The sequence below is a fragment of the Ctenopharyngodon idella genome, chromosome 10 (genome assembly GCF_019924925.1).
Source record: "Ctenopharyngodon idella isolate HZGC_01 chromosome 10, HZGC01, whole genome shotgun sequence".
In the NCBI taxonomy this organism is placed as follows: Eukaryota; Metazoa; Chordata; class Actinopteri; order Cypriniformes; family Xenocyprididae; genus Ctenopharyngodon; species Ctenopharyngodon idella.
Genome location: NC_067229.1, coordinates 29591563 through 29617434, shown reverse-complemented (window position 1 = coordinate 29617434; position 25872 = coordinate 29591563). Strand labels below are relative to the sequence as shown.

Below are 25872 nucleotides of genomic sequence, written 5' to 3'. Positions count from 1 at the left end.
AATGCGTTAACAGCCATTCAGTGCATAAAGCGTCGTAAATATAGTGTTTAGTGTTGTTGGCTGGTAATTGAAACTTTTTTTATTCGGCTTTTGTGTCTGCGGCGGTGATTGGCAGACTCGAGTGCGCGCGGATGAAACGGCTGCAGTGTTAATGAATAGCGCGCTGATTGCAGGATCCCGAGCCGTAAATTAGCAGTGCCGCCACGCTGACGTGCAATTACCGGCCCCCCTTCATGCATATTCATCAAGCTGTTTTGCATATTGATCAACAACTTCAGCTCTCCCACCAACAGCTAGAAAGGACTTGAAAAATTCTTTGGTCGGAAGTCGAAGGTATTTCTCCTGGGGTTCATAATTGGCGGTAACAAGACTTTTGCATCCCACAAAGCCTGTTTCATGCAACATTTAAGTTCCAGCTCTTTTCCACACGCTTCTAATGAGCACATTGCAGGTCACTGTGAACCTATTTCGGAAGCGAACCGGATATTATTTCAGTACAAATCTGCACGACACAATATCAGCTATTCTCCTGGTATTGTATTACAATACGAGTTTAAATATAAAACATTTATGACCCAACTGATGCTCCTGACACAATTAGGCTGCATTCAGTTAGCCTACGGGTACATAATTTTGACAGCAGTTAATTATTTTATTTATAAAATAAGTTAACAAAAGCAAATGTGGCTTAGCTGATACTACAATTAAAAAGCAGTTAGATGGGTGCACCATTTATCTTCAGAACTGTATCTTCCAATTCGTGCGTTTCATAAATTGCTCACAAAAAGAAATCATTTGGATTAGGCCAATTTGCAGGAAATTCAAACATTCTTCACGATTGTCACTTAGAATTCGAATTCGAATTATATTTCGGCATTTTATATTACCATTACATTACATTTAAACTATATTAATTTTCCCTGGAAAAATGGATCAAACCACGAAAAAATGGTGAGTCTCTATACACTGGTGATTGTGTTATCCACACCACAAAGTCGCTTTCTGTACTGAATTTGATTTACAGCCTACATTCAATATAAAAATTTGAAAGAATAGATCGAGGAAACATTTAGTAACAGTGGGAAAGTACAAATGCTGCCAAGAGCCGCATTGTGCAATCAAGACGAGTCAGAATAAGTGCCTTCTGTAGGTTGGGAGCAGGCTTTAAAACAATGTGGTTGGTTATAATTACAGTTATATCATAATGAGATTTTTTTACTCTCTTACATTCATCATCACACCAAGTGTTTCCTCCATCCATGAATCTCCTGCGCACACAGCAAAATAAATCCAATTTTACCCGAGTTGTGAGCCTGTCAGCAGCGCCGAATGTGATATAGCCTTAAAAAAGACCGTGAACCGCAAAAAATGACAAGAAATATTAATTCCGTTTCTTTTACGAATATATATTACGAATCGTTTAAAAAGAATCGCGTACTCGCGAGTTACGTGTCAAGTTGAATCAGTCTGACAAATCCTTCACTGAATGAACTCACTGAATCATTGATAGCGTTTCCTGAAACAACACGTACAAACTGTGTCAGACTTATCATTACTGTCCATGGTGTTTACGGTGAAACCTAAATGAGTGTAATTGCTGACTGGTTGTTCATTTGGCAACGTCTACATTTAAAGATACCCATTTTCTTGTAAAAATGATATTAAAAAAACAAAACATGCACATTACAGTCTAACTGACTAAATCCATTTACTCCATATGTCATATTAAAGAGTGATTTTGAATGTTATATTGTCAATTTGCTTTCTAAAGGTAGCATCAATAGATAGTGTCTCTTTCACAAATATTAATTTAATAGGAATTTATAGAAATGATCAGTTCTAAAGATAATGCTATTGTCATTTGCTCATTAAATTCTTATCTGAAACAACAAACATACCAGCTGCAAAACTGAGCATATGAACCTTTGGAAGCCTATAGGGGCTTTTGCACCAAATAGTCTAGGACAGTGGTTTTCAACCTGTGGGCCGCGGCCCACGAGGGGGTCCTCAGTGATCCTCCAGGGGGCCGCGAGATAACTTAAAGGGATAGTTCACCCAAAAATGAAAATTTGATGTTTATCCCCCAGGGCATCCAAGATGTAGGTGACTTTGTTTCTTCAGTAGAACACAAATGATGATTTCTAACTCCAACCATTGCAGTCTGTGTCAGTCCTATAATGCATATCAATGGTGATAAAATGTATGAGAGTAAAAAAACATGACCAGGCAAATCCAAATTAAACCCTGCGTCTCGTGACGACACATTGATGTCCTAAGACGATTGGTTTGTGTGAGAAGCCGAACAGTATTTATATAATTTTTTACCTCTAAAACACCACTATGTCCAACTGCCTTGAGCGCGCACAAGGCATCCGGTGCGTGAGGTGTGTACGCGCTCTGGCATAGTTTACGCAAGTGCCGGAAGTGATCTTTCATGCGTCAGTAGCATACGTCACTCATTGTATACACACTGCACAAACATTGTAGGTATGACGGCTAATCAAAATGGTACTTACTTATCTGGATTGTTCAAACCGACTTAAAACTAAAAGATTACATTCTCTCGCACAAACTTATTCGGTAAGACGATTACAGTGACATACAGGAGTCGTACATAAGGCATGCGCAAGTCCGTTATTATGCGCAAACAAACCGCACATTTGCGCTCTCGACTCACTGATTGCTATAACATCGTATCATATCTGCATGAACACAGTTCAATATATTTGCGTAGTTGTCAAAATTAATGTAGGCTACTGTGAGTGTTTTATAACGGATGCTCGCCGAACAAGCGTTCGTTTTTGAAGAAGTTTGAGAGGATCAGTGGTGTTATATTATATGTGTATAATTTTGAATGGATCCGCATAGTATCTAAATTCTGTGGTCTTATTTGGTATGGCAGGTTGACTTGTGCTTATTTGTTTAAGTTACTGTATTACTGAGCAGAGTAAGTACTTTTAAGTTGTAAAGAATGTCTGCAAAAAAGAACTCTGAAGGTTTAAATCTATCTTGAGTTTCTTCTTTAAAGAAATAGTAACATGGGGTTGAAAAGTATATCAGACAACAATACAAATGTTTTTGTGAATGGGGGGGATGGGGAGGTGGGCCGTGCCTTGGCGTAAAAAAGCCACTGGTCTAGGAACTCAGTTATAGGACCTAGCCACTAGGATAGTTTGCTGAGAACTAATTTCTCCCCCCAGGCCATATTCCTGTTTGCCGAAAGCCGAAAGCAGTGTCTTTAAGTGCGACATTTACAAAAATTAAAAACCTGTGGATGGAAGATGCCGTGATCGGAACTGTGTATGTACGTGGGTTTCGTGATAATGGAGATGGAATGTAAATGCATAATTTACGTGACAGAGCAAAAGGTGGGGCTAAGAGACAAAATCTCCTATGACAATTTTCAGTATTATCATGGAGGCGGAGAAAAGAACGCAACCCTGCAGACAACAGGTAAATGCCGTTATTGCTGTTTTCCATGTTCGTGAAGTAAATATATTTACACAGCTTTTTAAGAATGCCGGGTGTCGGTGTTTGACATACGTTTGACCAATTAAATATAGTGCTGGTTTAGACCCTACTCTGAAGTATGAGCTAATTTAGTTCCCCCAAAAGGAGTTCCTATAAAACCGTTCCTATTTCCTACGATGCAAAAATGGCAAAATCCGGGTACTTCAGCCAATAGTTCTAGGAACTATGAAAAGGTTCCTCCGGTGCGAAAGCCCCTAATAAGAATAACTTGGCCACACCGTATCACAGTAAAAAATCCAACAATTAACCATAGCCTCATATTTTATGCAACTCAAATTCTCTCCTTTTTACTTAAGGCCATTTTCTGAAGGCATACTTCTCCTTGATTATCTCTCTCAGTCTTTTAACAATTTCCCTTTAAGTTTTTCACCATCGCCTGTGTGTTTTTTTATACCCAGGGTTCTCATCGCTCAAAGGATGGAAAATTATATTAAAAGCAGTGGTTTTAAAAGCCGCTGTAAGCTGGCCAGCGGTTAAAGTGTTCACACACGGGCCCTCTCTAGATAGTGATCTCTCCCTCAGACATGTCCATTCACATTTTGACTGCCTCTGTTGGGCCTTTTGAAGCACAAAAGCAACCTGTGCTTTGGGAGAGGAAACACAAACTGCACGAAAAGAAGAAAAAAAGTAATGAGCAAAAGGCAAATGCAGGTGCTGACCCCCAGTGTAATACACATCTGTTCGTATCTGTTTGCAATTTCACCACTAGTGATCTTTATCATTGATTCAATTGAGCTATGAACTGCAGTCCCTGGCTCGGGCCTTCCTGGCCAAACGCACTGGCAGCTATTCAAAGGACCTGAACTGTGTTCTGAGCCTGTGAAAACGTTTCCACTTCCCCCTAGATGGGCTCTGGATATCAGCAGACTAATTCTGCTAAGTGGTCACTGTGTGCAGTTTGGAAGACAAACAGTAAACACCCTGGCAGCATCTGTGCGCGTAAAAACACAGGGACGCTGCAGCCGGTCAAACAGGAAAGAATGACTTAAGATAAAATGAGGGGAAAGATAAGAAAAACGCACTAACTACAACAGTTTGGCCACGAAATTGAGAGTGGAAGAGAGGCTGATAATGCTTTCCATGTATAGGGTCCAAAAACCCGAGACCGCTATAGTGAAAGTGCCTCTATTTTGCCTTCTAATTGAATACACAGTTTTTTTTTATTATTATTATTACAAACTGTATTTTAGTGCAAACAGTTTTATGTCAATTCATAATCAGTGTTGGGGGTAACGTAATCAGATTACTTTTGTCAAGTACCTAGTAAAGTAACGCATTACTATTAAATTTACAACAAAATATCAGAGTTACTTTTGCAAATAAGTAGTGCAAGTTACTTTGTTTTTCCATTAATTGACTGACTCTCCTGTTCCCATGTTGTAAGAAATCGGGAGTAAATGCAGAGGTGTTGTGTGCGCTGTGTAATGCATTTACACATCTCACAGTTCAATATTACTTAAAATAAATTAAAAAAGTGAAACGCAAACGCAGAATATTACGCAAACCTGCAATAATTATATATATACTTTATGTTATTATATATATACTTCTTTATGTATTTAATCTTTATTTACCATTGTCTTACTAGTAAGCAAAAATAATTTAGATAAGCATCACATTTGTTTAATTTTTTTTTATTATTATTGCTGAAGTAACATCATGTCTGCACCGGTTGTGACAGTTGTCAGCTTGAAGCTGCAGTCACACTAGACTTTGAGCACACAAAATTTTCACGGACGCTGCAACGACCGTGAAATGACGTCATGTGAATTCAACATATAACAAATAGTAATACATTGAAAATGTAAAAATATCAACGCTATCTCACGATCAATTCGTACGTATTTTATGAAGTGGCTAATTCGTATGAATTCGTACGACCTCGCTCGTACGAATTCATACGTTTTGTCTAAACGCCAGTGATTGGTAGGTTTAGCTTCTTTAGTTTGCGTTTCCGGTCCTGACGCATTTGCATGCGTATGAATGGAAGTCAATGGAATGAAAAGTGTCTTCTCCATGAGGCTGTCACCACAGGATACAACAAAGCGATGTCAGAAGTAGCGCGAGCGCTTGAAATACATCAGTAATAGAACGGGGCATCGGTTTACTGTCAGGAATTTGTCATGTAGACAGCATCGCTGATTATAATGGATTTGTTTTTGTCGCTCGCTTCTGATGTAGACATGATGGTGTGATAGTGTGATAGGACTTTCTTCTCCGGTGTCTTATTCTTCTGCAGTACAGAATGGCAGCAGAGCTGAAAGGTTTGTTTGAGCTGTGCCCTCTGTACAGGCATGAATTTGCATTTTCTTTAACTGTTTTTTTTTTTCTTCTGGACACTGATACACTGGTGAATCTGAACACAATGGCATGATGGATTGTTCTGATACACAAAAGACAATGATTTAGGCTGAACATTCAAAGAAGAATGGACAAAAAAGTAACTATGTCTTTATTCTTTCTGTGTTAAATTACGTGTTGCATGTATATCATGAGACTGCTGTGCTCATAAACGTAATGAAAATATTATTAGCCCTTTTAAATATTCTTCTGCATTTCTCCCCTTGTGCTTGGGAGTTGTCATTTTTCTCTGTTTTCTCTGCATTACTTTTAAAAGTAACTTTCCCCAACACTGATCGTAAGTATTTTGCATTTTAGCAAATTGGTGGTAAATTCATAAATTCATACAATCTATCCAATCCAATCTCATGATCTGTTTTGCAAGTTGGTGTAACTTTTTTATGAGATTTCCAATCTGCTTTCACTATGTTACGAGGTTGCGATTTCGTATGAATTCGTACAATGTGAATTGCACAAAAACGTACAATTATTAGAAAAAAGTTAGCATGAAGGACCACCCCTAAACCTAACTGTCAAAGGAGAGTAAGCAGATCATATGAAAATGTACGGATGAGATTGTATGAATTTATAGAATTAGGTTTAAAGACCTAGAGATAATGTAGAATCATAAATATTTATTATTCATATTTCATCATAACGTTTCATATTTTGATATGTTCAAAACCCTAAAGATTTCATCTTTAAATGAAAAAGAAAGCCCTAGATTTTCAATGTGGCCTCAGACTTTTGCACCAAACTGTATGTGAAATGTTTTCAAGGGCATTTTGTGAATCATGTAAATGGGAATCATCATTCAGGTTTCATCACTATTCGTGGCCAGTCTCTTGATTTGAAGTAAACACGCCACTGTTATTGGTCAAAGGGGAGCGGCCTGGTGTTGGAAAGTGAGAGGGAAGCTACAGGGGTCTGTCCAGGCTAATCAAGTGTGACAGAGGTCAGCAGAGGTCAAGTGGGGTCAAAGGTTGCATCCTGACTTTGCACTCACTGATCAGTGTATTATTGATTTAGCTGATTTAACTGACCCCACATTGATGCGCTTTTATATATTTGAAGTTTCCACTTTTTTAGTTGGCATTATTTGACACGACCTACCGGGAATAATGCTTCTGCTTTGGTTTTTAATGTCCCGAGGTTTTTAAACCTAATTTGTTTGAATTTGTACAATCTCATTTTTAAGATATGATCTTCGTATGATCTTTTGACACCCCGGTGATGCGTATGTTTAGAGGTGGGGTTAGGGGTGGTCCTTCATGATTACTTTTTCCTAAAAATCATTAGTTTTTGTACGATTTACTTAGTATGAGTTTATACTAAATAAAGTAGGATTTTCCCTTGAGATCGGGTTAAAATTTCTCATAGTGGACATACCAATACCAAAAAGTGTTTGGACACTTAACAGGATAGTTCACCCAAAAAATATAAATTCTGTCATCATTTACTCACTCTCATGTTGTTTTAAACCTGTATGGGTTTCTTTTTTCAAAAGGAAATATTTTCAAGAACATTGGTAACCCAATGGTTTCTGTTCCCCATTGGGGACCAGAAACCGTTTGGTTATCCATATTCTTTATTTGTGTTCAGCAGAAGAAAGAAACTCATACAGGTTTAGAATAACTTAAGGGTGAGTAAATGATGACAGAGTTTTCATTTTTTGGTGAACTATCCCTTTAAGTCACACTCAGCATATCTATATGCCATTGCATTATAAATAACAAAGTGCAAACAAATGCTACTAGAGCTTTTTCTAAAACTACCTTTTCTGACTTGTTTTGCAATGACTTTAATCAGCTGTTGTCATGGTTATTTTTAGTGGATGTATGAAGTCAGTTCTCCTCAAGTTCATGTTATAGTTCATAGTTTACCACATTAACTATGAACATGATCCACAAATGTCTGAAAACATTTTGATTTTGCATTTTGAACTGTTTTTTTTTATTATTTTATCATTTGTCGGGGAAAAAAACAGATATTTGATCAGGCAAATATATAAACTATATGACTGTTGAACAGTCCAGGATAGAGAATGAAGTGATGCTGGATCAGCACAAAGGACAGATACATGAACACTGTGAGTGTCTTTAGTTTCAGGACTGAAGTTTGTTAGTGACCCCTGCTGGCTCTGATTGGGTATTGATTTTTTTTTTTTTTTAATTTTAGACAAAACAGTTTTATTATGTGTGTGTGTGTGTATATATATATATATATATATATATATATATATATATAGCACAATACATACCTGATATACTGGTCAAGATGTAGATTTTTAAAACAACATCAATCACAATGTATCGTAATTACGACTAATCAATTTCCTGAAACCTACACACAAAGTCTTGAAAATCAAAACACAATTGTCTCAAATTGCATTTCTCTTGCAAACCCAAAAGCATTTAATTAATATGAATAACTGACAATCATTTTATTTTTAAAAATAGTTAATAAATACTAACAATACTCTTTTAACTGATGAACAAATCCTACAGTTAAAATGTATGCTTACATGCTTTGAAGACAGCCTAATTCTTAAAAAGTTTGAGCTTGAGTCTTGATCTTATGCAAATTCAGGCGTGAGCCATTACCAGTCATGTCTCTAAGTAAAACACTTCAGATTGCTTCAAACTGATTGTCTCTGTAAAAAAAGTGCACTATAATTGCAATACCATAAGTCCCTTAAAAGAAACAAAACATATCTGCTTTCTGTACATGAAGGGGATTGTAGCGAAAAACAATATTTAAAGATATCATAATTTATTAGTAAAGATTAAAGAAATGTTACCATAATATTACTCAAAAAAGATGACAAACCGGTATCAAACAGTTGTAGTTTTACTAAAATAACCAAAATTAAATGATCTAAAATTAATTAGTAAATTAAATTAAATAATATTAAATTAAATTAATACACTTTTTAAAAACGTGCCCACCAAATTAGACTATTGTTCGTATTTCAGGCACTAAATAGAAATGCACTATTTCTTTCATCCACACGGAGGAGATGTTGTCCTGAGCATTTCTTCTCAGTTCTATTATATTATATTATATTATATTATATTATATTATATTATATTATTTCTGCACACATACAGACAAAAAGTAAAACAATTGTTTTTACAAATAATATTGTGGAGTTTTTTTCGTTCTTATTATTTATATACTGTTTATATATATGGTGAGTCAGTATATCTTCTAGGGAATACTTCACAAAACCTCATTATCCTCATAAACTTTATAATATCTTAAAATAATATCTTAAAAATAAATTTGTTGGCTGCCAAAACCACAGTATCCTGTTTCCTTTTATACAATAACCTGATGCCTGCGACATGCAAAGAGACTAGTGTAGTATGACTTCTTGCCAGATATTTAACACTGGATACAGGCACATTAGCAAAGCAAGGTGATCTTCTCCCACCCATTGTATAAACGCAGACTTCTCCACACCTGACCAGTGTCTGTACACCCCCTATATGGTAAACTCACCCTGTTTGCCTTCAGTTGAGACTAAAAACATAAAGCATTTGCTTCAACAGTTCGCCACTCCTCAACCCAACCACATCATTTACGTTTTTTCTTATACTTCACTGATAAACATGTAAATGTGAGGTTTGGACAGTTCATAATTCAACACTGAGCCGGCAATCCATCAGGATAACACATGTCCTTTTTCAGAGAAATGCGAAATGTGTGCCCAAAATGTGAGGCAAATATAACAGGCACATGCCTAAAAAGAAGATATTCAGAGCGGTTTTGTTTGCATGTGTGTGTTCAGGCTATCTCCTGTAGCGACTCTTTATGGTACATTTGTTTTATCTTGTCTCTCACATGTTTGTCTTTAACCTGTCATCATAAGCTGTGTCTCATCTCTTGTTGAGATATTTTGAGTGAATTATGTGTTAAAAGACCTGCTCCCCTGAAAATGACAACTCTGTAGCTATTTACTATCATTCCATACCTGTATTCTTTTTTCTGTGGAACACAAAATGTGAATTTTTGAAGAAATTCTTGAGCATTCTTTTCTATATAATAGAAGTGAATGGAAACTGGAGCTTTCAATCTTCACAAAGACAGAAAACCATAAACATACCAAGAAATTAGTTCAAAGGACTTTTACTCTATGTCCTGAAGTTATTCAATAGCTATGTCTGAGGAACAGACACTCAGTCGTACAGGTTTGGAGGAACACTCCACTTTTTTTGAAAATAGGCTCATTTTCCAACTCCCCTAGAGTTAAACAGTTGAGTTTTACCGTTTTCGAATCCATTCAGCCGATCTCCGGGTCTGGCGGTACCACTTTTAGCATAGCTTAGCATAGTTCATTGAATCTGATTAGACCGTTAGCATCTCGTTAAAAAATGACCAAAGAGTTTCAATATTTTTCCGATTTAAAACTTGACTCTTCTGTAGTTACATCGTGTACTAAGACCGACAGAAAATGAAAAGTTGCAATTTTCTAGGCCGATATGGCTAGGAACTATACTCTCATTCCGGCGTAATAATCAAAGAACTTTGCTGCCGTACCATGGGTGCAACAGGCGCAATGATATTACAGAGCGCCTTGCAACCATGGAGACATTTGTGAGAAACGCTGCGTAATTTCATTGCGCCTGCTGCACCCATGGTACGGCAGCAAAGTTCCTTGATCATTACGCTGGAATGAGAGTATAGTTCCTAGCCATATCAGCCTAGAAAATCACAACTTTTCATTTTCCGTCGGTCTTAGTACACGATGTAACTACAGAAGAGTCAAGTTTTAAATCGGAAAAATATTGAAACTCTTTGGTCATTTTTTAACGAGATGCTAACGGTCTAATCAGATTCAATGAACTATGCTAAGCTATGCTAAAAGTGGTACCGCCAGACCCGGAGATCGGCTGAATGGATTCGAAAACGGTAAAACTCAACTGTTTAACGCTAGGGGAGTTGGAAAATGAGCCTATTTTCAAAAAAGTGGAGTGTTCCTTTTAAGTCGCTTTTTACTCATAATCTTCCGCTCCAGGGAGCTGTTAATGGTTGCAACCGGATCACTGCGTCAGTGAGTTGAACTCGAGAACTGCATCAATTCAATTCAAGAACAAATTATTCAGACCAGTTTTGATTCATTAAAAAGATTTGATTCCCTCATGAATTGAAAATTGAGGGTACGTTTACACGACAACAATGTACTAAAAGCAGAAAAGTTTTTCCTTTGCATTGCATGCAGATGACAGAGTTGTCAAAACGATCCCCTTTCACACTGAACCCGCGAAAACGACTAAAAATGCTGTAGCTATGCCAGGTCAGTAGATGGCGTTGTCACTTTGTAAGGAAACACTACACGCCTATAGACTCAACACGTAATACACATGCGCATGACGTCACCGTTTTCACAAATTCATGTTTTTGTAGTTTACATGGAGACGATAATAGCATTGTTTTCAAAAATTTGCACTTTGAAACCTGTTTTGAAAAGTTTGTGTTTTCAGGCCCCCAAAACGCCATTGTCGTGTAAATGAATGACCAAAACGCATAAAGAGTTTTCCATTTTTAGTTGAAAATGGTGTTGTGTAAACCACCCTTGAGTTACATTTTTGTTATTGTTAACTGAAAATAAAACTATTAAATATCTTTTTTTCCCTAATTAAAATATAGATGAAATAAAATAAAGTATAATAATAAAATAAGTATTACATGAAAAACTTAACCTTTGCATTTGTCAAATCTGAAGTACTAAATTGCTAAATAAAAATAATTTAAAGATAAATAGAATAAAAATAATAATACAAGTGAAACCAACAATACTTCTAAAACTTAAATTATAATGAAAACTGAAAATATGAAAATAAAAGACTGGTTACACTTTATTTCGATGGTCCACTTTAGACAGTTTATTTACAATAATTAACTTTGCAACATGCCAGTTAACTCTCATTAGAGTATTAGTAGACTGTAGTGGACTGTTCGGGTTAGTAGAATAAGTATGTAGTTGCAAAGTTACGTAGTACAATGTCTAAAGTGGACCTTTGTGACAAAGTGTTACCAAAAGATCATTTAAAATAATAATAAATACTATATTATATTATTATATACAATAAAAACTGAATAACATGGATATCAAAATGTTCAGTGTATCACAACTTAAATTTTCCTTACACAAAACTTTCAGAAGACTTGAAATATAGAGCAAAATATGTATGGAGCAATTTTATGGTACTTATGCTGTTTTTTATTATTATTATTATTTTGGAGCCTGACAGACCCAGTCCTCATTTACTTTCATTATACAGAAAAAAAGTTATTCAGAAATGCACATATCTTTATTTTTGTGTGAGCTGTTTCTTTAATTACTGTCAAAACTCTTTTCATTGTAGTACTGAATTTTTTTTCTCCACACAGTAAAAGTTGTAGAAAGGGCTTCAATACAACAAATAACTCAAGCTCCTGGCATTACAGAACAAAGACACTGGGATGAATGTGAGCCAAACATATGTTGAGTAATTACTCAGACAGAAAGGACCTGTGATCTACCAGAGCTGCTTTAAAAAGCTCATATACTATATGAATTGCTGCTAATTTGTCTTTCTTTTACATTCCTTGCAGTGTCTCCATGATCTATTTGCCCACCCATGGTGCCATAAAAGAGCGAGAGATGATCAAATAGCTAGTGAATATTATGTTATATAAAATGAAATTACGGTATTAAAATTGGATCAGTTTTAGTCACTTAAAAATTTTGTGAAAGTTTTTGTTTTTGTGTTTTTCATGGACTTCATGAAGTAAATTTTAATATGAATAAATAAATAATAAACATAATATAATTATGATAAAATATTATCATTAATTAAATTATTATAATTAAATTACAACCTTTTTATAGGGTTTTGGCGAGTTTTGCACTGGCAAGCATTTGTAAAAATCTATACTGTACAGAACCAAACCTCTTCTTTACATACTCCTTCACCATTGCTCATACTTAACTATACAGAAACACTGAACCTCAGTGTGAGCAAAAGTGAGCAGTGGTTTAGGAATGTCATTGCGGTGAGCTGCAATGTCAGAATGTGTGTTTACAGGCACGTAGGAAATAGACAAGGCAACATGTAACCTGAAACACACATGGATGTGTGAATCGAATCAATCGCAGTGGTGCCATCTAGTTTTGGCATCAGCCTAACAGCTCTGAGAGTCCAGCCTTGTGAGATCTGGATACTTCATTGTGTTTATAGAGCGGACACAAAAGATCTCTGTTTGCTACTCAACTCCTGTTCCCATGACACAGTTTGAGTGAAAGATTACACTGGAGTTGTGAACATTTAAAAGGTGTTAACCAGAGCAGCTTGACTTAATCGGACTGTGCGTATCATATAACGTAGCCTATTGCTTTTTGCAAAATATTTATTGCAAACTTTAAGAAAAGGTGAGTGGTGCTTCCCTGCTGGAAAATCCAATAAACTGGTAGCTTTGTTTGGAATGTGACAGCTGGTCAAAGCTTGATTTTTAACCACGATTCCTGTTCAAAACTGGCAGGTTTGTACAATACCAAATGTATAATAATGTACAAACCAAAGATATTTTGAGTCTCAGCGTTTTTTTTTTTTTTTTTTTCGTTTTTTTTTTCTTCCATAAACTAGAAGTCAGTGGTAACCAAAATGGTTGGATTACCAACATTATTGAAAATATCTCCTATGTTTCAGCAGAAGGTACTGTATAAAGTCGTACAGGTTTAAAACATCAAGAGGTTGAATAAATGATGACAGATTTTTAATTTTGGGGGGAACTATCCCTTTAAGTACACAAATACAGAACAACCGTATTCTGTTTCTGTGTGAACGTAGCCTCTACAAATTAGGCCAGGTCACCATCATTTTTGTTCAGTAGGGCACAGTGTGATAACTTAACTACTGAAAAGATAAGCTATCCTTCAGATCTACTTCAGAGAGAATAAGTATATAGTATAGTATAGTAAACACTGTTCTGGCTCATAGATCTTGTTTTGCAGGCACATAGAGCAGGCTTTGTTTTTTTCATTCTCTTTGTTCACGTTACAGTAGAAACCTGTTGAATATTTCATGCCATGATCTCTGGTGTCTTGAGTTACAGCGATGTGAAAACCCCAGTTTAAGAGAGAGTCAGGTGGACTCCTCCCACAGGTGTTCAGGTACTGTAAGCCCTGCCCCCCTGTCCTGAGCTCTATATGAGGGCACCGTTAGGAACTGACCACAGCTTAACACTCTACACATCCCTCACCACAGAAGCCATCCTTCATTACAAAGACAACAGGTATGAATCTTGTTATTCTCTTATATAATAACCACATATAAATCAACTTTTAATATCAAATGTCTTGGGAATTATATATGTTGTGATTCACTTTAAATTTGATTTATATTCACTTATATAGAATTCAATTGCAGGAATCATAAGAAAGGAACTATGTAATTCCAAATTCTTGGGTGGTTTGAGAAAAAGTTTCCTTTTTAATTTATATTTAGGTGTTTTGTCATGACCAATAACTGATTTAAAAGTTGTTGCACCTCCACAAAATAATCATATTGTCTTTTTTGGAGTAACCCAGATCGTAGTCAAGAAGCGTAGTATCCAAGACAACAGACCTCACGTTAGAAGAATGTTCATTGTTTGATGTGCCAACATAAAACAACAATACAGTGTCAATTTACATATCAAGTGATCTTTATCATTCAGTGAAGTTTTGTGCATTGCTTGATCCTCTTAATATTTCACTTAGTAGAAAACATGAACAGTTAAATATTTGTACAAGCATTTCAACAGAAGTATTTTAAAACAACTGATGTCTGTTGCTTTAGTTGGACGAGGTAAGACTTGTTTCCTCAGCATTGGTTCAGTTTCTGCAACTCATCTGAGATCTATTTCACCCCAAAATCAAAAGAAAAAATGTATGATTTGTTCAAAGAAAATAATACCTGTTTTTAGGGCCATGACAATTTTTTTTGTGAAATAATATAAGGAACATTTGAACCTTAGCCCTGACATTACTGTCAGAGTTGGGATTGTGATCCCAGCATAAAAAACTCCTTCAGGCTAGAGCTCTTTAACAGTAACTGTCTAACAGGCTGCCAGACGGTTATCACTTTATGGCAGGAGATAAATGGATTAGGAAGGTGTGAACCAACCAAGCAGCCCAGAGTTGAGAAGTCATTTTTTACTGAGTTTGGACATTTACTTCTAGATGTAAAATCCAGCATGGGGGAGCAATGGAAAATTCTTTGTTTGAAAAGCTTCTTTTGAAAAGTCCATTTGTATGAAGAGCATTTTAAGCTGGAAGTCTTGAAGTTAGGTGGAGATGTGTGATGTTCTACAACAAATATGATTTTCTTTGCATATGGTTGTTACTAGTATTTTTCTGCAAAATGTTTCTGAAAATGTGGCTGTGATGGAAGTTTTAAGCTTATTTTTATTCTTAAAGCACACATTACCTTTACTTTTATATACTATAGTGTACATTTGCATGTAGTAGAAGTATCTTTAAATTTAACAATGCTGTGCAATCCATTTCTTAAAGGAATAGTTCACTTTCAAATAGAAATTTCCTGATAATTTACTCATCCCCATGTCATCCAAGATGTCCATGTCCTTCTTTCTTCAGTCGAAAAGAAATTAAGGTTTTTGATGAAAACATTCCAGGATTATTCTCCTTATAGTGGACTTCAATGGCCTCCAAACGGTTGAAGGTCAAAATTTCAGTTTCAGTGCAGCTTCAAAGGGCTTTAAACGATACCAGACGAGGAATAAGTGTCTTATCTAGCGAAACGATCGGCCATTTTGGCACAAATGATTGCATCACAAGTGCTTCCACCAGAACACGATTCCGTATTCTTCAAAAAGCTTACGCTAAATGTCCTATGCCTTCCCTATTCAATTTATGGAAAAAGCGGAACTGGCGCCGCGTTCGTTACGTAAAGTTGAATAAGGAAGGCGTAGGACATTCAGCGTAAGCTTTTTGAAGAATACGGAATCGCGTTCTGGTGGAAGCACTTGTGATGCGATCATTGGTGCCTATGAAGCATATACATTTTGATTTTTTTTAGAAAATGACTGATCGTTTCGCTAGATAAGACCCTTATTCCTCGTCTGGTATCGTTTAAAGCCCTTTGAAGCTTCACTGAAACTGTAATTTTGACCTTCAACCGTTTGGAGACCATTGAAGTCCACTATAAGGAGAAAAATCCTGGAATGTTTTCATCAAAAACCTTAATTTTTTTTCGACTGAAGAAAGAAGGACATGGACATCTTGGATGACATGGGGTGAGTAAATTATAAGGAAATTTTTATTTGAAAGTGGACTAATCCTTTAAATGTAGGGTATAACCTTATTGTACAAGGATATTATTTAACTTTTGGTGATAGACATTCATCAAAAGTACTGAGCATACCGGTCTGACATACTGAAATACATCTCCTTTCATTCCCGTCCACAGAGGTCATGACGTCTAGTCTCTCAGTACGGAGTTTCTCTCTGGGCCGGCAGCCCTCTTTCTCCAGCATGTCTCTGAGGGACAGCGGACGCGCCCGGTCCAAAGCCGCTGTCTCGTTCGCTTCCTCCAAGCCCCTGTCTCGCTCTTCCTCATTGAGCATGTCAGATCTAAATGGCCTGAGCAACCTGTCCCTCAACGGCCTTCATGGCAACAGCGCCAATGAGAAAGAGGCCATGCAAAGCCTCAACAACCGACTGGCCAGCTACCTAGACAAGGTCCGCTCTCTGGAGAAGTCCAACGCTGACTTGGAGCTGAAGATCAAACAACTGATGCTGGACCGTGTGCCGAAAGGGCACGATATTGATTCCATGATGGCCCAAGCCCATGCCCTAGAACAGGAAGTATGTGGACAATGCCCTTAAGGCCTTTTGAACTCCATGAAAACAAAGTTTGTTAGTGTGGCTCATAGTGTGTAGGTATATACATGCCCTGAAAGTCTGCTCAGCTATGTTTCTGATCATTAGCCATAACAAACACACTAGTTAAATGATTAGCTACCATCAGACTAAACAGTTACCTTTTAACAAAGAAGGAAAGTAATACTTAAATCTGAATAAATAGCTCTGAAAAGGGGTTGTCTAATGGTCGAAACTCTCGGACGGGTATCCAATGGTTCAAGGGTGAACTGGTGAGTTAAGTTCCCCTCACCAGGAAAGCAGCATAATCTCGAGTTCCTCCATGGGTGGCATCTATGACAGGTTTGTCCAATCCTGCTCCTTAGAGGGGCACCTTCCCCCAGAGTTTTGTTTCTACCTGCTCCAACACACATGCCCAAAGGATTCGAGTGATCCTAAAGACCTTGATTAGCCTGTTCATCTCTGTTTAATTAGGGGTGGAGACGAGAGGTGCTTCTCATTTCTTATCCTCACATCCTATAATGAAGTTAAAGGTTTAGTTCAGCCAAAAAAGAAAATTCTGTCATTAATTACTCACCATCATGTCGTTCGACACCCATAAGACCTTTGTTCATCTTAGGAACACAAATTAAGATATTTTTGATGAAATCCGAGAGGTATATGACTCGTCCATATAGACAGCAATTCAACCAACACTTTCCAGGTCTAGAAAGGTACTAAAGACATCATTATCCTTCCGTAGCTCCTCCATGAGACTCAAGACTGGTATGGCACGCAAAGTGACTCTTATTAGCACTCGTGCCACCAGCCTCAAAGTTTGTTTCCCGTTCCCATGTCTCTTGGCCCTACCCTGCTTGCCATACTTCCAAACTCCACTCTCCTTGGGATGCAAGGAAGGAAAATGAGGATGGATTAATTGAAGGAAAGCTTATTTGTATATTGGAATATATTGGAGTTTGGTTAAGAAATAACCAAAACTCATTATAGAAGAAATAACTCAAAACTAAATTCATTATAAATAATAATAAAGCAAGATTCCCCGTTGAAATATGCGAGATGTTGGTTTATTTAAACTGCAAAGGTAAAACATAAATTAAAATTACTGTGACAGATGTGAAGGGGGAGGAAAATTCATAGTGCCTCGACAAGAAAGACTTCCGCATAAGATACACCTGTGCCCCGCTCATAGCTGCTCTGGAAGCTTCCTCACTCCTCGTTCCTCCTCACGTGCAGTTAGAGAATTGAGATATCCTGAGATAAGTTTGATCAGTTTCCTGGTCACAGGCTGGACTGAGGAAATGAGGAAGCATCCATTTGAATATTGAGAAGCACCCAAACTCTGCATGAAGGTGACTTTCCAGGAGCAGCATTGGTTGTAATTGTGCTATGCATAATGATGTCTTCAATAATTAATTACACTCTCAATATAATAACTTGATTTGTGGTTTCAGTGTGTTTGAGATTAAGGCATTATGTGCACCTTCATTTTCACATGCTGTACCTTACAGTTAAGGAAGAAAACCCTGGAGAACGCTCGGATCATGCTTGAGATCGATAATGCCAAGCTGGCTGCAGATGATTTCAGAATCAAGTGAGTGCCCGCACCTCTCAAAACATCTTTGAAACATATGTTGAGGAACTTTAGGAGGCATTTAATGGATGTGCGCTTGCAGATGGGAGACGGAGAGTGCGATGTGTCAGTCGGTGGAGCGGGACTGTGTGGCCCTGAAGAAAGCCAAGTCAGACCATGACCAGATCATTGCCTCGCTCCGTGGTGACCTGGACAGCCTGAAAGAGGAACTCTATTTCCTGAAGAAGAATCATGAGGAGGTAAGGAAGTGGACGAATGCTGCACGTTATAGAAAAGCAACTGTTGCTCCACATTCCCTCAGTCTACAAACTGTAGAAGTGAACATTAAGAGTAGGAGGTGAGCCAGTCCAAAGTGCAGTGGTTTTCCATTCCTTCCAACCTCCTGTTAATGTAATTCCATTTTTCTGCATACATTCGTGGAGGAATGGATGGTACCTCTGTGACAGGGTTGTCAAACCCTTGAAGAGTGTCAAGCCGTGACCTCTATTGTCTTTGATAGACAAGGACCATGCTTGGAATCACTTGTAACCCAATCCATGTGGTTCCTTTGTCAAGTGAAATCTAAGATGTGCCTCGCAACTAACCTCCTGGCATGAAGTCAAATGGTGATTGTCGTTTTTAGGCCAGAAACTTGCTTTACACAAGTACACAGATATGCAAATGCTTGGCCAACAAATTCCAAGTGCAAAGAAGCAGTACAAATACTAATACTTAAATTCTTGTGTTTCTTTGAAAGTAACAAGTCCCAGCACTTAAGAGGGCAATAGAGTTACCATTAATGTCTGTGTCATTAAACCAGATTAAGGTTCAAGTAGCTATAAACATGTCTAGTTTAACTAACTTGATCTATCTTGCTCAGCAAGATTCTCTTCAAACTGTAGCTCTGAAATGACAATAGTTGACATGAAAAAGAAAAGTACTAAAAGACAGTCTGTGATAATTGATAATGTTGTGAATTGCATTTGGAAATAATATGTGTTTGTTGTACTTGCATAGTACATAATACATTTTACGCCTTAACTGTCACTGGCACATTGACGAACCACAACATATAAGAAAAAAGACATAATATCCAGGAAGTACAGTGCCATTCTCATACTTTCTCACGCATACACTCTGGGTATATTTGGACAGAAGGGTGTGGTGTCATGGTTGTGGAATATTCAAAATATATCTAAAGTGTTTGTCTGTGTTTGTGAGAGGCACATTGCATGCTCCCTTTGTGAGTAACACGAGATCAACACTATTAAATATTCATTGAGAAGAACTTAATAATGAAGTAACTTCCACCTACCGTGTGCCACCACGTGGTATCACATTCCCAAAATTCACTCTGCAGTCTCAAATCACCACACAAACCACACCCCAGTGTTCAAACACAAAACACACGCACATTTAACATACACAAACTTGTTAAATGTCTCATTAGTCAAAGACTAACAGTTTTTATTAGCTCCACAGAATATATTACATAGTTTGTTTAGTTGTACAACATCCTTCTCTCAACCATTCTCTCATTAGTTTTCCCACTGTCTCTGCAGGAATTGGACAGCCTGAGGGCCCGGGTTGCTCAAGAGGAAGTCAGTGTGGAGGTGGATGCAGCCCGTGGGCCAGAGCTGGGGACGGTTCTCTCCGACCTCAGGTTTCAGTATGAAGGCATTGTCCAGAAGAACAAGGAGGAAGCTGAGAACTGGTACCGTAAAAAGGTTGGTTCTCCCAGGGGAACAGGGTCAGAACTAGTACTTTGGCTGCCATCTCTCATTAGTTTCCTAGACCCAGATAACATTTCACTTACAAAAACACCTTGGTACAACCATGTGCTTTTGTACATGTAAAATGGTATATGGTATTTTTGTGCATTAAAGCATGGTATTTACATGTTACTCCGAAGTATTTCAAAATACTATGACTTTACCATGTTCTTTGGATATGATACCCCAGTAATATGGTATTTTTGGAAAGTGAAACCATGTAATTTACATAAGGTACTTTAAAGGTCAGCAAAGAGAGGAGCTCAAACACATAATAGTAGAAGATTTCTTACAAATAAATACTTTATTTAGAGGCCAAATGCAAACAAAACATTTTTGAATTTACGTCGTCATCCGTGTCGATGGTAGTACTTCAAAAATACTGTGGTATTACCATGTTTTTTTTTTAATATGGAGCCACTTTACTATTATGGTTTGTTAACATATTTATACCATGGCATTTTTGTAAGCTAAAACATGGTATTTTTGGTACGTGTTACCATAATATTTACATATAGTGCTTAAAAAAACTGTAATTACCATGTTTTTTAATATGGAAATACCAAAATAATATTTACAAGTTATTTCAAAGTACTTCAAAAATACTGTGGTATTACTGTTTTTAAGACATGGTACCATGGCATTTTTGGTATGTGTAACCAAGATATTTACATGGTACTACAGAGCACTTCAAAAAATACTTTTGGACATGGAGCCATGGTAATACCATGGTGTTATTTGAAAGTATATCAATTTTAACATGAATATGGTAATCATCTTTATGGTAAATGGTTTCATGTTTTTATAGCTGAAACCATCATTATGTAAGAATTGGTGCTGCAGTGCAACAAACCTTTAGCAGGATGTATTACTTTCTACTGTTGCATGGTGGTCTTGTATACTTTTGTAACCCTTTCACTGTATATGTGTGTGTATAGCTGGAGACGGTGCAGATGCAGGTGCGCGAGAGTAATGAAGCTCTGAGAGGGTCTCAGAGTGAACTAACCGAGAGGCAACGCTTTCTGCAGACACTGGAAGTGGAACTGGAGAGCCTTCACAAACAGGTCAGAACCAGGCAGGAGGAACCTTTTAAGGACCATTTCTGTTCTCTGAGTGAACTTCTAGAGCCGCGGCCAACGCGGATACAGTTACAGCTTACCACTGGAAAGTAAAACCTTGCCCTTTATGTCGAGGCTATTTGAATGACCCAGGCCATAAATGCTCCATCATATGCCATTACTTACTTTCACAAGTCAAATGTGCGCTGCAAGAAACACAGACACAGTTTGTTGTTGGATTATGTCGAAACCCTACTAAGAGTAGTACACTCTTAGATCTCCAAAGAGCCACTCTTCTATCAGAACGTTCAATCAGAAACAGGTTTTCTTGTTTTCATGACCTTTGAGCCTCATGCCAGTCCAAGATCACTCCCAGCATCTCAGATGTATAACTGTCAACAGGTCATGCTTGTGTAAATAAGCTAAGATGTGAGTTCACATAGAGGTCGTTTGGTAGTTTCTCTGCTGGTACTGTTATATTTTGAGGGTGAAAGTAGGTGCATAAAGCCATTGTACCTAATGGTACAAATTCTGTCATCTGCCCTCAATTCTGTCCAAGTCTGTATGACTTTCTTTCCTCTGTGGAACAGAGGACAATAAAAGCATAGAGTGTATTAAAGTTTTTCAGGAATAGTGGCCTGTAAGGGTTTGTATAAATGGTTTCCTCCTCATCAGCATGTGAGCAGTAGCCAAAGAAGCCCCATTGTCTGGACGGTTCACCTTATCACTAACCGGTGGTTGGCAGTTTAAATATGATTACATGTAAAATAAATAGTATCGACGTATTTACTGATAGAATAGCTTCATTTCCATGTTAATTAATTATTCACCAAACACATATCCACATACCTACATTTACATGTATTTTGCGATGTAACACTTTTACATCATGCAACATTATATGTAGAGGGAGGATAGACAATGTTTGGGAAAAGAGATGGAAACAGGACCAGAAATGTATTCCAATTCAAACTCGCATCTCCCACTTGAAAACCTCTGCTCCATGTGTTTATGTTTGTGCTAACCAAGTCTTGTAAGGCTTCAACTATCAAATTCCCGTTTAACCTCCCTGACAGGTGTCGGCTCTGGAGGGTAACCTGGGTGAGACGGGGCAGAAGTACACCATGGAGATGGAGCGACTGCAGGCTACCCTGGCCCAGCTGGAGGAAAACCTGTCGCATCTGCGCCTGGACATGCAACGCACCAAGACGGACTATGAGCAGCTCCTGCGCATCAAGCAGAACCTGGAGATGGAGATTGCAACCTACAGGAGGCTGCTGGAGGGCGAGGAAACGTGAGTGCAAGGGATTCTTTTAGCTTAACGGAACAGTTAACTTGATGAAAATTGTAGTGCTGTCAATCGATTACATTTTTTTTTATTAATCAAATTTTTTATTTATTATAATTATTTTTTCTCTAAATAATCATTATTAATCGCATATTAATATAATATTTTTATATTGTAATAATTTCACATTAAATCTCCAAAATTATGTATAAACAACATAAAGACGGTATAAATATTTATTTTGAAGTACTATGAATGAAGGCCAGTATCACTGATACCAATACTGATACTGATGTCTCTATTAAATTGATTTTTTTTCTCTTAATTTTAGCCATTAATTATAGCAATTCAACATTACAGTATAGCTGAAAGCCATCATTTTTAATAGGCTTTAAAAAATATAGCAACTTTTAGTTTGAGAGAACGTAAAACAATCTTTAGATAAACTATAGATTGTATATGCATAACTATAAATTGAATATACTGTAGATTAAAGGTGCAGTGTGTAAATTTTAGCAGGCACCTAGCGGTGAGGTTGCAAATTGCAATATAGAGAAGCTACGGTGGCCAACACAGGTCAAAGATGTCATCGTCTGAGACAGAAGAGAGTAGCCAGTCAAGAAAACGCGCTCTATAGAGCAGTTTGTCTGTTTAGGGCTGCTGTAGAAACATGCCAGCACAAAATGGCGACTTAACATGTACGGGGACCTGCTCATTCTAAGGTAATAAAAACATAACGGTTCATTATGTAAGGTCTTTTTATGCCACTGAAAACATAGTTATGTATATTATATTGCATTTCTGTCAATAGATCCTCCTAAAATTTACACATTGCACCTTTAATCCTTATTAAAGCCACAAAAGTTATGCAAGAGCCAAGTCAAGAGCAGCAGGTGATTTTCTCTTTGTCTTTTGTTCTTTGATTAACATCATTGACAGACAGCAGCAGTTTATTAGGCTGCTGTCACTTTAAAACCTGACGCACATGACGCAGATCTGACACGCATTCGATTTTCTCAAAACTCTTTACGTTCATTTAAGACTTTTAAATTAGACTAATTTAGGGCTGTACTCTCCAAAGGATGAGGATGAGGATACTTGCCAAAAACGGACATAATTGTTTTTGTCCGTTCAAGCGTGAAAGAGAACTCAATGCGGCGCTGGCGCGTTCTCAGAAGCGGCTTTTTGTGCGCTGGTTTCAGGTGAGTGAACACAGAGAGCCGCTTCACAGACAGCGCGCCAGTACAGATTCAAGTTCTCTTTCGCGACTTATTGTGCTTGAATGGTTTAAAAGCACTTGAATGAATGATTGCGTGATCATTTAATGTAACGCAACCAAATGATGCCAGAAAAAAAGGATGCTGCATGAAACATTCTTAACGCGTTAAAAAATAATTTTAGAAAATTAGCCTTAGAAAATTGTCATTATTTACTCAACGTAATGTCAGCCATATGCTGGTATTTTTGCAGCTTAATGATTGTTTTGATGCTTAATTCGTGTTTCATGTTTCATGTTTTATTTCACAGGGTTAAAGAGATTCCTCCACCACCACCCAAGAGTGAGTACTCACCCATAAAGAACATACTGCTGCACTGTCACACGCTACATTCAGCAAACACTACAACAAATATGCACAAACTAGTCTTGCATTCAACAAACATTTGAGAAAATTTGCATAGCTCTTACAAATATTGCATAACTGAATCTAAGAATGTTACCTGTGCCATAATAACAGAGGATATAATCTCTTAGAGTTATCATCTCAAATTACCATAATTACATGACAATAGCACATCTTGTGTGTAAAATTGTTATAAGCAATATCATACTCGCAATATACCTGCAGACTCATGCCTACAGATAACACACAGAAGTGGATGCTTTTCCTCAAGTCATCATGAAATTATAAAGTGTTGTTTACTATAGAACATCATGGTAACACAGTGATATTTTAAGATTGTTCTCTACTGACAAACATCACAAAACATAATATAACTGATAAAAATGGGAGACCTTTGCATGTCCTTCACTTTTTGAAAGGAAGATGTCATTATTATGAAGCTTTTTTGATTTATGGGAAAATTTGCTTTGAAAGGGAAAAAATGATGATAATAGGATTGACTCATAACCTGGGCACACAACCTCAAATCTTTTTAATAGTACATTATGGCAAAAAACAAAACAAAAAAAACAACAACATTATTTTTATGTTGAAAACAGCTGCCTAACATTTTTGTGGAAACTGTGATATGGATTCTTTGATGAATAAAAAGTTCAAAAGAATAGCATTTATTTGAAAAAGAAATCAATTCGCTATAAAAGAAATCAAAAAGCTGTTTTATTTATTTATTTATTTGTTATGAGAGACACAAATGGCCCCCTTTCAGTAGAAAGACTGATATTCAGCAGCAGTGTGATAGCGAGTCTGATGCTTAAGTATATTTTAAGCTGGCTTGAACTGTTGGGTAAACATTCATCAGATATCAGACCGTGGCTCTGGAATGTTCTGGGAGTACGTTTGTCCTCTCACCTGGGCTCCACACTGGCTGTGACTGAAAACTAATGACACATTAAACACTGCCAAACAGAGCAGCCTCTCATAACAGAGCCATCCACAGAAACACTGAGCGTACAGGCCGGTGTCTGTTTGTTTGAAAGGAATCTGACATATCGCTAACATCTCTGTCTTTCTATCCACAGAGGAGCCTGACGTTCGTACCCGTAAGATAGTGAAGGTGGTAACGCAAACCATGATCAATGGTAAAGTGGTGGACGAATCCAGTGAAGTTGAACAGATTGAAGAGACAAAGAAGTAAAACAAGAACAAGACTGTCTGTGTGATTCGCCGTATAAAAGCCTCTATTGTCCATTTAGAAGCCACATTACCTTTGGGCCCCACAGGGCCCCTGTGTTTTGTTTCATTCCCAGTCTTTCAAAGAGATTGCCTTTCCTTTCTCAAGCAACAAAAGAGCTGAAATTACTAGGAAAGCCATCAGAAATAGAGCTGAAACTGAAGAAGAAGAAACAAGTGCTCCTGTTATTGCTTTTAGGGACTTATCAGACCAAAACTCTTTATTCTTTCTGCATGCAATATTTATTTCTAAATAGTGTAGAGTGAGGAAGAATTTATTACCTTAAGAGTTTGCTTATCTGTCATTTCTTTCACTCTTTATCTATAATAAAACTATTACATGCAAACTGTGTTTGTTGTGCCATTTATGACTTTCACAAGACCTTATACAGTGCTACATGGGAATTGAACCCATGACCTTATAGTTGCTGTGCTTTACCTTTTGTGCTACTCTTTATTTACATATATATGCATGACAGATAATATGTTAAAATGAGATGTATCATATTTATTTGCATCCATTTTCAGGATACAGTTAATTACAGAAACACTATTGAAAGGGTTAGTTCACCCAAAAATGAAAATTCTGTC

General features: G+C 37.2%; 1 protein-coding gene across 2 annotated transcripts; it reads left to right on the top strand.

The window, feature by feature from the left end:
- The first annotated feature begins 200 nt into the window (after positions 1 to 200).
- On the top strand, positions 201 to 25632 carry si:ch211-243g18.2 (uncharacterized protein LOC559906 homolog). Of its 2 annotated transcripts, none has more exons than XM_051911190.1 (10): positions 201 to 333; positions 13972 to 14151; positions 16329 to 16726; positions 18250 to 18332; positions 18415 to 18571; positions 19874 to 20038; positions 21022 to 21147; positions 22218 to 22435; positions 23957 to 23988; positions 25131 to 25632. In XM_051911190.1, the coding sequence occupies exons 3-10, from the start codon at positions 16334 to 16336 to the stop codon at positions 25244 to 25246; spliced, it is 1290 nt and encodes a 429-aa protein (XP_051767150.1). In that variant the 5' UTR covers positions 201 to 333; positions 13972 to 14151; positions 16329 to 16333; the 3' UTR covers positions 25247 to 25632. The 2 variants fall into 2 exon arrangements, with proteins under 2 accessions (XP_051767150.1, XP_051767151.1); XM_051911191.1 differs by having other exon boundaries at positions 240 to 361.
- Positions 25633 to 25872: the final 240 nt, after the last annotated feature.